Here is a 14,866-nt window from a genome sequence, read left to right as displayed (position 1 = left end):
CTAAACCAGGATGCACAGGGCTAAAAAGGCAGGGCAGAAACCCACCTCCCACCCCCGCATTCCCTGGAAATTTCTTCCTCAGGAGGACCCTAGGAGGGTATCCCTGTTGGACTCAGGGGTTTCCAGTTTCACCAGTTCTTTCCAATCTGAAGCCAAATTTTGGTTTGAGGAGGACAGAAATCCTCTTTCCCGTGCCCCAAACCTAAATGTTTCTCTTCCCACTGTTTACAGCACTTCATAAATAACCCACAGCCAAGATAACACTGTGACTTTCTTCCCCCAGCATTGCAATCCTGTAGCGTCAGAACAAAGACTGTGTGTGTGAGAGAGAGAGGAAGGAGCTGGAGATATTTGTTTATTGGAAGGGAGAAAACGGAGATTAAAACTGCAGTGAGCCGAGAGGCAGGTCGGCTCCCTTCCTGGGGGCGCTGCTTTGTGGCCCGAGCCTGCGGGAGGGCGGCCGCTTGGATGCTGAGCCAGGGGATGGACTGGCGGGTGGCCGGGGGAGGGGCTGCCTTGGCCCGGGAGGTGGAGGTGCAGCCGGGAACTTGGAGCTTCCCCTAAACAGAAGGAATGGTTTTTTCTCATCAACAGTAAGTGCCATTTCAGCCATCAGCCCAGCATATGGCCGAGGGGTGGCTGCTGCCTCTGTATGTCTCCCTTTCTTGCTCCCTCATTTTGGTTACAATAGGAGCGATGGATGAGATGGTGGCTGTGGAGTGTGTGTGTGTGTGTGTGTGTGTGTGTGTGTGTGTGCGTGTGCGCTCAGCCATGGGGAGGGGGGGATGGGTTCTCTCCCAGTGTCAGCTCGCGAGCGTGGCATCTGCGCCCAGCTTTTGACAAGCAAGGGAGAGGGGTGATTATGCTGTGTGGAAAATGGAAGTCCTCTGGCGACATGAATGCTTCAAAGAGACGATTAGCTCGAATGTCTCAAATCAGGGCTTCAAGATCTTGGAGTAATTGATTATCTTACTATAAAGCTGTTTAGTCACGTAAAAAGATGTAGTTGTACAGAATCTGTATGGTGTTTTTAGCAGCTGACAGCTGCCCCCAAGGTTTGAGTAGCTGTTTGTTTCTGCACAAATTCAGATATTTTGACCATCTCGGTTTTCAGTATTTTTTAAGTTATGCTGTCCACATTGGCATAGGATTTTTTTCATTGATGATGATCTAAGGTCTTTGTATTTTAGCTGTAGACCCTTTAGCATGTAGAGAATAGGACTGAAGTGTAAATTATTCCATATAGTTGAATTTGATACTAGAAACCTCCATCACATGTTGTAAGCCTTAGGTCTGCTACATAGAATGATACTAACCAGATTTGGTTTTGTTTGTTTTAGAGGGAGACGGGGCTCATAAGTATTGTATTCTGATCTATCACTATTAAAATAAAACTTTATTCACCTTGATTATCTGCTGCATTTCTACCCATAATCCCTGCAAAAGATCTCCTAATTTGTAGCTACTCTTAGTAAAAATTCTTATTTTTGTTTGATTTCATATAAAAAGGTCTTCCAGTAATCTACACAGGCGAGAAACTTCCCCTTTGCACCTAAAAATGTTGTTCTCCCAATCCTCAGAATTAGACTTTGACTTGGGAAATCACACTTATTGTTTGTAGAGAAACAGGATTTCTATATGTGGTGCACCTGGGTGAAACATGGGCAAGTTAGAGACGATGAGCCACGTAAACAAACTGCCTCCATGGTTGATGTGATGCAATATTGTGGTTGCTTCCCTGTGCCAGCGGTCTGGGTTCTGAATGGGTTTCCTTGTTTCTCAACATGAACTCGAGATTTAAATTTTTCCAAGAGCGATATTAACAAGGCCTAACATGGAGGTTGGTTGCCTGGGTTGGCAAATGACCCATACTTCTTGACCCTGGAAAGGTGATAATCAGATTACAGTATCTGCATAGAATACGCTACAAACTCAACAGTACACGTGAGGGTTCCTAGAGTAAGTTGTGACGGGATTATCTAAAAACAACAACAACAACAACATTTATTTAAATCACCATGCACTTTTGGATATTACATCCTCAGTCGGACGTTGGGACATAGGGGTAAGGTTGGATCCTGATTAGGTGAATCTTTTATAGCTTCTTGGCAACGTTCTTCTTTTCTTTTCCTCCTACCTTCTCTTTCTCTTTAATTTGACCTAAGTGTACGTATGATTTGTGGGCCTGTCAATATTTCGCTTGCCCTGTATGGAACCAGACCAAGTCCGGCTAGCATCATTCTATGTCTCAGACCTAAGGCTTACAATGTGTGATGGAGGCTTTTAATATCAAATTCATCTATATGGAATAATTTCCATTTCAGGACTATTCTCTACATGCTAAAGGACCTGCAGTTAAAATACAAGGAGGAGGGGCGCCTGGGTGGCTCGGTCGGTTAAGCGTCCGACTTCGGCTCAGGTCATGATCTCATGGTCTGTGAGTTCGAGCCCCGCGTCGGGCTCTGTGCTGACAGCTCAGCGCCTGGGGCCTCTTTCGGATTCTGTGTCTCCCTCTCTCTCTGCCCCTCCCCCGTTCATGCTCTGTCTCTCTCTGTCTCAAAAATAAACAAACGTTAAAAAAAAAATTTAATAAAAAAAAAATAATAAAATACGAAGAGGAGCATGTAGGGCTTGCAGTGTGGCAGCAAATTGTTCTGTGGCAAGATGGCTTAGAGGTGCTCTGACCTTTCCCTCTTTCCTTTAACATAGAACCTAGCTATGTGTTTTCTGAAAAAGACAAATTTGAAGGTATGGGTGAACCTCCTTTACTCGTTCAAAAGATATTTATGAAACGCCTCCTATATTGTTATTATAATGTCGAAATTCAATCTAAGTTAGATTATCAGCTCTTCGGGAATAAGATCTGTATTTCAGTTGTCTCCTGAATCCTTGGGATCTGCACAGGATCCAAGACAAAGCACATGGTTCAATGCTTACTGAAAGGAAATCATGGAGGGGCAACTGGGAGCACCCGAAGTATAGCACTTGGTGGACGGGCTTCTACCCCCGCAGCGTATCCTAGAGCCACGACTCTGGACTTCTAGTCATGTTCCCTACAGCAACAAAAGGCATCCCGTGCCTAACGTTATCTCATGGGCTCGTGCGTGCACGTTAGCGTATGTAGGTTTATATGAGTTGCCATGAGGAAAGAGCCTAAGAACAGCATGCCCAGGTTGAAATCCTGCCTCTGCCATTTAATCGTCATGTGACTGGGGCAAGTTATTTGATCCCTGTGCCACAGTTACCTCCTCTGTCAAATGGGGATGCTAATAGTACTGATCTCCTAGCATTGCCAGGAGGGTTAAATGAGTTGCCCGTGTATAAAGCGCGACAGACCTGGCACAGGTACGTGTCAGCGTGGTCTGTAGTTGTTCCACGTGGTCGTAAAGTTTGTGAATTCTAAAGTGTGCCCAGTGCAGACGCTTCAAAAGAATGGGATAGCACTAGAAAGTCTAATATTTTGTTCCCATACTCCATTGGATTGTCTTGAGCGCTCCATTTTGGACGTCACTGGCCTGGAGTATCAGTCCTGGTGAAGCCAAGTAAATTATTCTTCCACCTGCCTCCTACCACGCCCCACCCCCACTTATTGTACGTCTCACCCTGGGATTAATAGGATTCAAGGTCGCTTCGTCTCTGTTTACATCCAGGTTCTTTTGTCTGTTAGCCGCACCCCCCCCCCCCCCCCCATTTAAAGAATTGCATTTTAGCGCTTTTCTTTTTAAAATAGAGGCTGGGATGCTGAGGATGGCATAGGGTCAGGTGCTGGATGGAGGTGGAGGCAGGAGAGCTGTGCGGAGGCTGCTGACCCTCCTCTCCCCTCCATTCTAGGGAGCTCTCAGGGCTGGGCTGCCTCTCCAGCCAGAGCTTCCAGAAGGGCAGCCCCTTGCAAACTGCATGGAAGACTCCTTGTCCAATAGGGCCTGGGTTTCCCAGCTCCTCTGGCATTGTCTGGCATGTCCTTTTCTGATCCCTAGGCAGTCAGGGTGACAAGATACTGGGGGGAGGAGGGTGTCCCTCGAAAGCCACAGGGACGAAGGCAGGATCTAGGTTACAACTGCATCCAAGCCTGGTCCCAGATTCTGTTTCTTCCTTTTTAATAAATCATCTTGAGGCTTTGAAAGGAACTCCTTGTGGTATTTGCAGTAAGATTGTAATTTGGAAAAACTTAACCACCATGAAAATCCTCTCGATCGTGGTTTCTGGGCATTTATCTCTGTTAGGCACAGTGCCAAATGCATTTCATGTATTTATATCTCCTTCAACCCTCTCAGCCATCCAGTGAAGGAAGGGACTAACTGCTGTTGACAGTTTTTCAGATGAGCTTAAACAGAGCTAGGATTCAAACCGAGGCCCTCACCACAAAGTCTGTGCTCTTTACCACCAGACTCCGTGGCCGCCTCCTAAGCTGGCCTCCCTCCTGGCACTGTTGAGAATAAATATTTATGAAAGGACTTTGTGAGGTCCGGTGTCGTGTAAATGAGGTGGTGTTGTAGCATCGTGTAATCCCAGTGGCAATAAGAACTAATATTGAGTTCTCGCTCTGTGCCAAAGACTTGACACACGTCCTTTTGTTTTGGGGCTCAGAACCACCTGCAAGGTGGATGACCAGGAAACTGGGAATCAGGACAGTTGGGCTCCTTGCAGTGTGCAAAGCCCATAAATGGTGCAATGGGACTTAGACCCAGGTCTGCTCACTTCCAGAACTCTGGCCGTAACTTCACCCAGATATTATCACCTCCCTGGACCTTGAGGGACCTCAGAAGCCTACTAGAGATGAGGAGGCTGAAACACAAGGATTTTTCCTAAATCAGAAAACCAGCTGGTAAGAGAGCTGGAGCTAGACGTCAGTCCCCAGGGTTGATTTGGTTGATGGTAGGATTCAAAAATAAATAAATAAAAATTAAAACACACAATTCTGGGGCGCTTGGGTGGCTCAGGCGGTCAAACATCCGACTTAGGCTCAGGGTCGTGGTCTCGCGGTTCATGAGTTTGAGCCCCACGTCAGGCTGTGTGCTGGCAGCTCAGAGCCTGGAGCCTGCTTCGGAGTCTGTGTCTGCCTCTCTCTCTCTCTGCCCCTCCCCCACTTGTGCTCTGTCTCTCAAAAATAAATGAAAACATTTAAAAAAATTAAAAAAAAACACACAATTCTGTGGTCTACGTTTGTAGTGGAGATGCCCTTACGCATTTATTCATGCAACAAATGTTTGTCAACGCCGCCCACCAGGCAGTGTGGGAGGTACTGGGCTGGCAGAGGTAGGGAGCCCCGTGCAGCCTGGCCAGCACGGGCTCTGTTGCGATGGGTGGATAGCGAATGAGAGACGCAGACGCGACACAGGGCAGGAGGTCCCAGGTGCTGCGGGAGCACGTGGGCCAGGGGCCCCCCAGTGTCTTCGGTGAGCCGTGCTGGAGGCTCCAGGAGAAGGGAAGGGGAGCCACTTTGCAGAGTGCAGGGAAAGAGGCAGAGAGGCCACTGCATGCTGGACAACTTGAAAAGGTCAGGGGATTAAACTGACACGACAGGGTGGGGCGTGGACTGTGAAAGCAGCGGAGCATGCGTGGATCGGCCATGCCACCCCAAATGTACACTCTGGCCGCAGACCCACAGGTGGGGAGGAGGAGGAGGGCAAGGAGGGCGCCAGGGAACTGGTCCTAGGCAACCTGGGAAGAAATGATGGTGGCAGGGAATACAGTGCATTGCTGGTGAGTTGGAGCCTCAGTTTTTCTTTCCGTAGTGCTGTGGGATGGAGTTCTGAAGGCACCTTGTAACCTGAGTCTTGGTCAATGGGAACTTGGCGTCACGGCTATTACTTCAAGTCGCTGAGATTCGCTGAGAATCCACAGATCCCCAGAACAAGCCGTTTCCCCCCCGGCAGTACCTTGAGGCGCCAGGGAGCTCACCAATTATACTGACGCCGTGTGTGTCCGTTCAAATCCGCTCCACCCGGAGTAGGAGGCAGATGGATTTAGAACGGTGCTTGCAGATTATCCTGGCCTGTCCCTCCTCCCCACTCCCTCCTCCCTTTTTGGCCTGGCACAGCGGCCCCGTAACGGGCTGGGTATATGTGTGTGGCACCCTCAACCCCTTAGATTGGATGCGGTGGGCTTTAGCATATGTTTTGTGCTTGCTCAAGAGGAGGGTTCCACGAGCGTCATCATGGGCCAGATAATCACCAAGCGAGCCAGGCACGTAACGTCTTTAAACCATCGGGGAATGTCCCTGACCGCCGCGATCTCAGGCATACCCAAGACAGAAACTGGACAGAAATCAAGCGTGGTTGTTTTAACCTAGAGAGAGCGGGGATAGCATCTCCTCTTTCCTCTGCAGCCCTAGAAAGAGGTACTGGGTCTTAGGGGATCCTACTGGAAAGATAGGACTTCATATTTGTAGGGGTGGATTAACTCATAGTGCATTTGAAAATCAACCAGACCAGCAATTTGTGAAGTGTCACATATTCTGTGAAAACTCCTATCCGTGACGTGAGAGCTGTTCCTGCTATAAAATCAATAACCAACATAAGCTGCTTTTTATCCTGTGACACCTTCTTTTTCTCACCACTCGACGTTGGGCTTTTTTTTTTTTTTAACCTCCTTTTTTTCCTGCAAATACGTTTAGGGTGAAGAAGCTGAAGGAGACCTTTGCGTTTATTCAGCAGTTGGACAAAAACATGAGCAACCTTCGCACCTGGTTGGCTCGAATTGAGTCAGAGCTTTCTAAGCCTGTTGTTTATGACGTCTGTGACGATCAAGAGATCCAGAAGAGGCTCGCCGAGCAGCAGGTGGGCAAACAAACTTTTTTCAGCATATAGGTGCCTATGATATCTGCTAACTCAGACCTTCCCCGTAGTGGCTGTGTCTTTTAGCGTGTTCACATTTCATAATATTGGTGTGTTTTTCCAGAGAAAACTGACCAGTGTCCATGTCCTTGTATGTGTGAGATGACATGTCTTGAGTGCCCCTCTGCCACCACGTTCACATACCTCTTTGTGAGATCAGTGTTTGAGAAAGAGGTCTTAGCGGTAAATAAGGTTTTTTGCTTATGTATTTTTTTAAACTTGGATCTTTGTTTTGTTTTTGGTCGTATCGTTTTGGGAGGCAATGAATTGAAAGAAAAATAAATTTTTTAACCAGGAAAAGTTTTCATTGGACAATACAACTGATGCTAGGAGGGGAAAGGTATGATAAACAAAATGCTTAGGAAGCCCCTTTGGTACTCTGTACATTTCTCTCATCAGTTACATAACCCTCAGCGCCAACCCTGGAAACTCCACAGTGTGAAACCACTGAGTCCTGCCAGTGTTAACATCACACTAACCTGGTGGGTGCTCATTGATGTCACTGACTTATCAAGTTCACTTTCCTGACTTCCATGGGCTCGTATTCACAAGTTTATTCTCCTATGCAGTGCCTGGAGCTTGTCTTTATTTTTTTTTTTTTAATTTTTTTTTCAACGTTTATTTATTTATTTTTGGGACAGAGAGAGACAGAGCATGAACGGGGGAGGGGCAGAGAGAGAGGGAGACACAGAATCGGAAACAGGCTCCAGGCTCTGAGCCATCAGCCCAGAGCCTGACGCGGGGCTCGAACTCACGGACCACGAGATCGTGACCTGGCTGAAGTCGGACGCTTAACCGACTGCGCCACCTAGGCGCCCCATATTTTTAAAATTAAGTTTAAGATGCCTGGGTGGCTTAGTCAGTTAAGCGTCCGACTCTTTTTTGTTTTTTTTTAATGTTTACTTTTGAGAGAGAGAGAGAGAGAGAGAGACAGATAGACTATAAGAGGCAGAGACACAGAGAGAGAGGGAGACACAGAATCCCAAACAGGCTCCAGACTCTGAGCTGTCAGCACAGAGCCTGACGCGGGGCTCGAACCCGTGAACCGTGAGATCGTGATCTGAGCCGAAGTCGGATGTTTAAATGACTGAGCCACCCAGGTGCCCCAAGCACCCAACTCATTATCTTGAGGTTCATGAGATTGAGCCCCGCATCAGGCTCTGTGCTGACAGTGAGGAGCCTGCTTAGGATTCTCTCTCCCTCTCTCTCTGCCCCTCTTCAGCGCTCACTTGCACTCTCTCAAAATAAATAAACTCTAAAAAAAACATTAAATTAAATTAAGTTTGTATTGGGGCACCTGGGTGGCTCAGTTGGTTGAGTATCTGACTCTTTTTTAAAATTTTTTTTTTTAATGTTCATTTTTATTTTTGAGAAAGAGAGCGTGAGCAGGTGAGGGTCAGAGAGAGAGGGAGACACAGAATTCGAAGGAGGCTCTGGGCTCTAAGCTGTCAGCACAGAGCCCGACGTGGGGCTCAAACTCACAGACAGCGAGATCATGACCTGAGCCGTAGTCGGACGCTCAACTGACTGAGCCACCCAGGGGCCCCAAGTGTCCAACTCTTTATCTCAGCTCAGGTCTTGATCTCGGTATTGTGAGTTCCAGCCCCGCACTGCACTCCATGCTGGGTGTGGAGCCTACTTAAAAAACAATTAAGTTTACATTATCCTTTCAGTAGCTTTCCTTCACCTTCATAGATTTTTCTCAGACCTGTGAGCAGATTCTGTTTTGACCATATAAGCAATATGGTTGTCATCAGGTTCTCAGATTCATACATGTTTTCTTCACATTATCTCCAAAGTCTTAGTGTTTGCTACCTGTCAGCTCACCAGGAAGATTCACCCACAGGTAACAGCTGTTCTTAAAGAAAGAACTAGGGCTGAAACTTCTTAGATTCGAGGGCAGAAGTGATGATAAATTGATGACGAATTCCCTTGAGTTCAAGTCAGTCTTTTTAACGGGAATAAGTGACATCTCATGCTACCATAAAATAGAGCCATTACTCTTGACTTAGATCTTTATTCGGTCTATTACTATTTCCTGTTTAAACAATGCCTATTCTCTGACTTTCAAATTAGTATGATTTAGCAATGCTACTAAGTAAAAATACTTAGCCTCAGAAATTTAAGTATGTCTTTTTCATGGAGACCATCTCAATGCTGTCTTTGCTTTGTGGAGAAATGAATACTGATAGAAGTACCATGTTAATGGACATTGAACGGATTTTAATGGCCTTCTCAGTGGAGTCACAGCTACTGGACATTATCAGCTTTGTTTGCAAGTTTGATCCACTAAGATAAATTCCCTGAGCAGTCTCTTTACAGACAGGTCTTGCAAATAGCAATTCACCCTGAGTGGTGAGTTTTTTCAGATAAACAGAAGCGGAGTATATTTTTCCTTTCAGAGGAAAAATTTGGCAGGAGTCAATAATGTGTGTCAATGTTTTATAAACCTGAGTGTGCCAAAACATTAAATTGCAGGGACTGTATCCCCCAAAGGATACAATTTGGAGCAGCTGCCATCCTCCGGGCCTGGTTTGGTCCTGTATTGAAATGGTCCATAATTTCACTGTGGTTGATTTGAAGCTTCCCTCTTCACAGAACTCAGAATCACCATCAAGGAGTTCTTATCTCGTAGTAATCCAAAGCCAATCAAAGAGTTGGTGTTTAGGACTACCGTTACTGTAAGGAAGTTAGATGTTGTAGGAGTTTTCTATGATTGCTTTAACAAATTTACCACAAATTTAGCAACTTAGACCCCAATTTATTATCTTACAGTTCTGGAGGTCAGAAGTGTGACCCCGGGTTAAGATGAAGGTGTCAGATGGGCTGCATTTCTTTGTGGCAGCCGCAGGGGAGAACCCATTTTTTTTACCCTTTCCAGCTTCTGGAGACCGCCCACATTGCTTGGCTCATGGCCACTTCCTCCATCTGCAAAGCCAGCAACATGGCATCTGTCTGTGCTTTTCCTTCACAGTCCCTCCTCCCTCTGACTGACCCTTCTACCTCCCTCTGCCACTTTTAAGGACCCTAATCACACTAGGCCACCTGGATAATAGGTCAGCTAATTGGCAACTTGAATTCTCCTTTGACATGTAGCCCAACGTATTCACAGATTCTGGGGACAAGGACATGGTTATCTTTGGGCACTCAAAATTCCACTTACCACCCATGTCCTGAGCAAACTTTTAGTATTTTTGTTTAAAAAAAAAATTATACCAAAACCAGACCTTAAAGCCTTCACGAAAAACATGAAAAACAGAAATGTGTCACACAAAAGAATTATATGTGGGCTGTTAAAAAAACCTTACTTGAGTTTCTATCACTAAGTATAATAAGTTGCATGATTGTTTCCAGAAATAAGACCTAAAAGTTTGGGATCATCTAGTAGTGCCTTCTGCAGAAGCCCTCAAGCCCGCAAAAGTGCTTCCCAGATCCTCATTGCAATGTTCTGGGGAGCACCCTGGGTAAGAGGTCAACCTTATGAGGGTCGTTTTTGTTTCTCTTATGCAGAAATCCTGAAGCAATAAGGGTTGCGTTGTTATTTCTGTGGCATAGATCATCTTCAGAGAAAGTGGTAGCAACCTTTGTGACACTTCTAACATGAACCACTTTCATTAAGCCTTGGGCATTTCTCTCCTGTTTTCTTTGGCTCCCTGGTTCACTGTGGGGTGCCAGATGCTAACATGGGGAGCTGGTGCTGTTAGGTATCCCCCATTCTGTAATTACCAGTAGCCCCCTTCCCAGCAAGCCAACTCAGCTAAACACCAACCTCCATAAACCACAAGCCACGACCACCTGCCCCACTGGCTTGCCAACCCAAGCCCCTCCCCCCAGAGTCAATCTGGAGCCACCATGGGAGCCCCACCCCACGTGATTTTCTGCCCCCCACCTCCCTCCCCCGCCCCGAGACTGACTTTCTTCTTTTCTCCCTTTATCTTATTTTTTTAGTTCCTTTTGTATTCTCCTCCTTCCTGGTCGTGTTCTCCCCGACCTCTTACCTTGGATCTTCCTCCTCATTCCTCCCACCCCTGTTACACTCTTCCTCAGCTTCAGTGCTCTTGGTCACCTGCTCAGGAACAGAAACACAACGCAAACGGTTTCCAGAACCATCGGCAAAAGTCTTTTACATCGTCTTGTGTTGTTTCTTAAGTCCCCTTCTTCAAATTGCACTTACGCAGTTTTTGAAATCTAATTTACTGTGCATGCTCATGCCTCACTGGGAATCAGTGGTGGGATCGGTTTAGTCCGTAACATGTCCCTCGTTTGGCACTTAAATGGTTCGCATTTTTTCAGTATGCTTCACTACTCTATATTTTACCAAGTAACTAGTGCATATTATAATCCGTAGATCATGCTGCTGTGTTTTAAATGTCTGGTTAGGAGGGGCGCCTGGGTGGCGCAGTCGGTTAAGCGTCCGACTTCAGCCAGGTCACGATCTCACGGTCCGTGAGTTCGAGCCCCGCATCAGGCTCTGGGCTTGATGGCTCAGAGCCTGGAGCCTGTTTCCGATTCTGTGTCTCCCTCTCTCTCTGCCCCTCCCCCATTCATGCTCTGTCTCTCTCTGTCCCCCCAAAAAAATAAATAAACGTTGAAAAAAAAAAAATTTTTAAATGTCTGGTTTGGAAATTTTGAAAATTTTTGCAATTTGGTTAACCAAAATGTTGATAGTCGTCTATAAACTATCACAGAGCTCATTTCTTGCTCTCCCATTCACCCTGTCTGTTAGTTTTCTATCGCCATTTTATTCAATATAAGCTGAACAAATAAGGTAGAGAAACTGCAAATAGTCTATTAAAATATGCAGCCCTCATATTTATCCATAGACTGGACCTTTTCAGTAATTTTCAACCAGACCCTACCAGCTGAGGTCAGGGGCAGGTACCATTTTTCAATTCAAATTGCCACTATTGGGGTGCCTGGGTGGCTCAGTCGCTTACGTGTCCGACTTCGGCTCAGGTCACGATCTCGCGGTCCGTGGGTTCGAGCCCTGCATCGGGCTCTGTGCTGACCACTCAGAGCCTGGAGCCTGCTTCAGATACTGTGTCTCCCTCTCTCTCTGCCCCTCCCCTGTTCGTGCTGTGTCTCTTTCTGTCTCAAAAATAAATGTTAAAAAAAATTTTTTTTTAAATAAAACTGCCACTATTACTCATATAACACCAATGTTAGGATTCCTTATTATTTTAATGAAGTCAAAAGAGACATTTACCAGTGCTAATACATTTTAGGAAGCCCATGACAATTCTGCGAGCCGGCGAGAATTCTTAAAGCTTGAGTTCTATTTAAACTTTAGTAATTTGAAAGCCGGTACTTGCATGGACCCCAGCAAGACTTCCGCCACTTGTCCTGGACTGCAGAGCTTAAAAAAAAAAAAAAAAATCACCCTGTACATGGCTCTTCATAGGACACATAGAGTGACAAACTAGAAAATGCACTTTCTTCTTCTTTTTTTGTTCTTTAATGTTTTGTTTATTTATTTATTTTGAGAGAGAGACAGACAGAATCCCAGGCAGGCTCTCCACTGTCAGGCACAGAGCCTAACATGGGGCTTGATCTCACAAACCATGGAATCATGACCTGAGCGAAAATCAGGACTTGGATGCTTAACCAATTGAGCCACCCAGGCACCCTCTGCTGTCTTTTTATTTATTTTTTTTTAAGTTTATTTCTTTTAGTAATCCCTATACCCAGCGTGGGACTGAAACTCATGACCCAGTACCAAGAGTCACAAGCTCCCCCAACCCAGCCAGCCAGGCACCTCTAGAAAACACATTTTCTTAATATAATTCATCGTGCTCATTTTTAATCAGTTAGGATCCTGTTAAAAACTGTTTAATTTATGGGCGCCTGGGAGGCTTAGTCGGTTGAGCGACTAACTCTTGGTTTCAGTTCAGGTCACAATCCCAGGGGTGTGGGATCAAGCCCCACGTTGAGCTCCATGCTGAGTGTGGAACCTGCTTAAGATTCTCTCTCCCTCTTCCCCTCTCCCCTGCTTGTGCTCTCTCTCTCTCTCCCTCTCTCAAATTTAAAAAAAAAAAAAATTTTTTTTAAACTGTTTGATTTAAAATGTGGTTTGAGCATTAACGTTTTATTCTTTCATATCCGCCTGAGCAGAGAATGATCAAAATTGTACATTTATCAGAAGAAAAGTAAGAAAATACTAGTCTTATCTAATAGTAATTTCCAAAACGATTAAATAATTGAGGTGACCCAGAATGAACTTTTATGTTGCCTTTCTGTAGACAGTGGCAGGCAGTTTATAAAATAATCTCTCCAGTTTAACCCGGGGAACTTACGCCAACAGTGGCTGATCTAGCTTTGTCTTTGCTGTTTCTTCATAATGTCCTTTGGATACTGAGATTAGCAGCGTGGTCTGTTTTCACTTACCACAGAAGTTAGATACCTGGAGAAGCCTGATTCATCCAGAATGCAAAATAAACAGGCTCCTCCTTTCTCCTTTCTCCCTCCTCCAGCCCTCCCATGGTGTGCAGAAGTATTCTCTGGGCAATACCTGAAAATGATGTGTTTATCCTTTTTTTAAGAGGTTTTGTTTGTTTGTTTTAGTTTTTTAATTTATTTTTGAGAGAGACGGAGACAGCATGAGCGGGGGAGGGGCAGGGGGGGCGGGCAGTGGGAGGGAGAGAATCCCAAGCAGGCTCCACACTGTCAGCACAGAGCCCGAGGTGGGGCTCGAATTCACAAAACCACGAGATCGTGACCTGTGCCGATACCAAGAGTCGGACTCATTTTGTTTTTTAATGTGTTGTTGTTGTTGTTTATTTAGTTTTGAGACAGAGAGAGACAGAGCATGAGTGTGGGAGGGGTAGAGAGAGGGGGAGACACAGAATCCCAAGCAGGCTCCAGGCTCTGAGCTGTCAGCACAGAGCCCAACATGGGGCTCAGTCTCAAGAGCCGTGAGAACATGACCTGAGCTGAAGTCGGATGCTCAACGGCCAAGAGTCAGACTCTTAACCGATTGAGCCACCCAGGCACCCCAAAGCTGTGTTTATTCTTAAACAGGTTTTCCATTTTTCCCCATAACCATGCATTGTCTCTTCACGAATTCTCTTTCTGCTGAATCTAGGAACTGTAGCAGTGTTTGGCACAAGACTCCAGAGAGACCCTGCCCCCTCATTTGGACCCCATCCGTTGGGGAAGTGGGGTCTCTACTCCCAGACTCTTCCTTTGGGGCTATGGAGCCCTAGGATGGGCTCATGGAGAGGCTGTGGACAGCATGCAGCTGCATGCATGATTGGCGGGGGGGGGGGGGGGGGGGAAGGGGGTGTGTGAAGATGGACCAGAGGTCTCAGTAGATTGGAGAATTCTGTGACCCATAAAAAGTTAAGAGTTTCTATTGCTGAAGTTTTAGGTCCTTCTGAAGAGATTCCCAAGGAAGACCTCCCAGGAGCCATGTCTAAATGGGAGGCCCTTGTGGTCCGGTGATATTGGGTGGATGCCATGCCTCCCCAGAGTCTGTGGGGCAGTGGGCTCTCAGAAGAGGGTACCCTTTGATCTCCTACCCCCTCTAGCCAGTTCAACAAATAAATCCCGTTGTTGCCAGTGTTGAAGCTTTGCCGGGTGCTACGGCACAAGGGTTGTGCAGAGGTGGGGGGGACGTAGTCATCGTTACTGATCCCAAGGTGGACGTGCATGAGGCCTGTGCCCCCTGGGCTAGAAGAGGGTCTCGGGGGAGTGGAGATCCTCTGATGCCAATCTTTCCACCACCACCCCAAGGCGCTCCTTGCTCTATTAAAACCGTAGGACCTGCAGCGAGACATCGAACAACACAGCGCAGGGGTGGAATCTGTGTTTAACATCTGCGATGTCCTACTGCACGACTCCGATGCCTGTGCCAACGAGACCGAGTGTGACTCCATCCAGCAGACCACCAGAAGCCTGGACAGACGCTGGAGGAACATCTGCGCCATGTCAATGGAACGGCGAATGAAGTAAGAAATGAGCCGCCCCTAAACGTTTTGAACATGGTCAGCCAGACTCCGTGCGTCCTTCTGATCTCAGGAAGAGTAGCTGTG

At 46.5% G+C, this 14,866-nt stretch overlaps 1 protein-coding gene across 14 annotated transcripts in view; it reads left to right on the top strand.

Moving 5' to 3' along the window:
- Positions 1-14,866, top strand: part of SYNE2 (spectrin repeat containing nuclear envelope protein 2) — a 342,816-nt gene that overhangs the window by 309,385 nt on the left and 18,565 nt on the right. For all 14 annotated transcript variants that reach the window (XM_086709562.1, XM_086709567.1, XM_086709569.1 and 11 more), the window contains 2 exons: positions 6,617-6,779; positions 14,595-14,782. In XM_086709562.1, the coding sequence (XP_086565688.1) occupies positions 6,617-6,779; positions 14,595-14,782 (351 nt within the window). The remainder of the gene's footprint in view (positions 1-6,616; positions 6,780-14,594; positions 14,783-14,866) is intronic.

The sequence above is a fragment of the Puma concolor genome, chromosome B3 (assembly GCF_028749965.1).
Source record: "Puma concolor isolate L17-30 chromosome B3, mPumCon1.1.hap2, whole genome shotgun sequence".
Taxonomy (NCBI): domain Eukaryota; kingdom Metazoa; phylum Chordata; class Mammalia; order Carnivora; family Felidae; genus Puma; species Puma concolor.
Note: the sequence above shows the minus strand (reverse complement) of the source record. Positions and strands in the feature narration are given on the sequence as shown.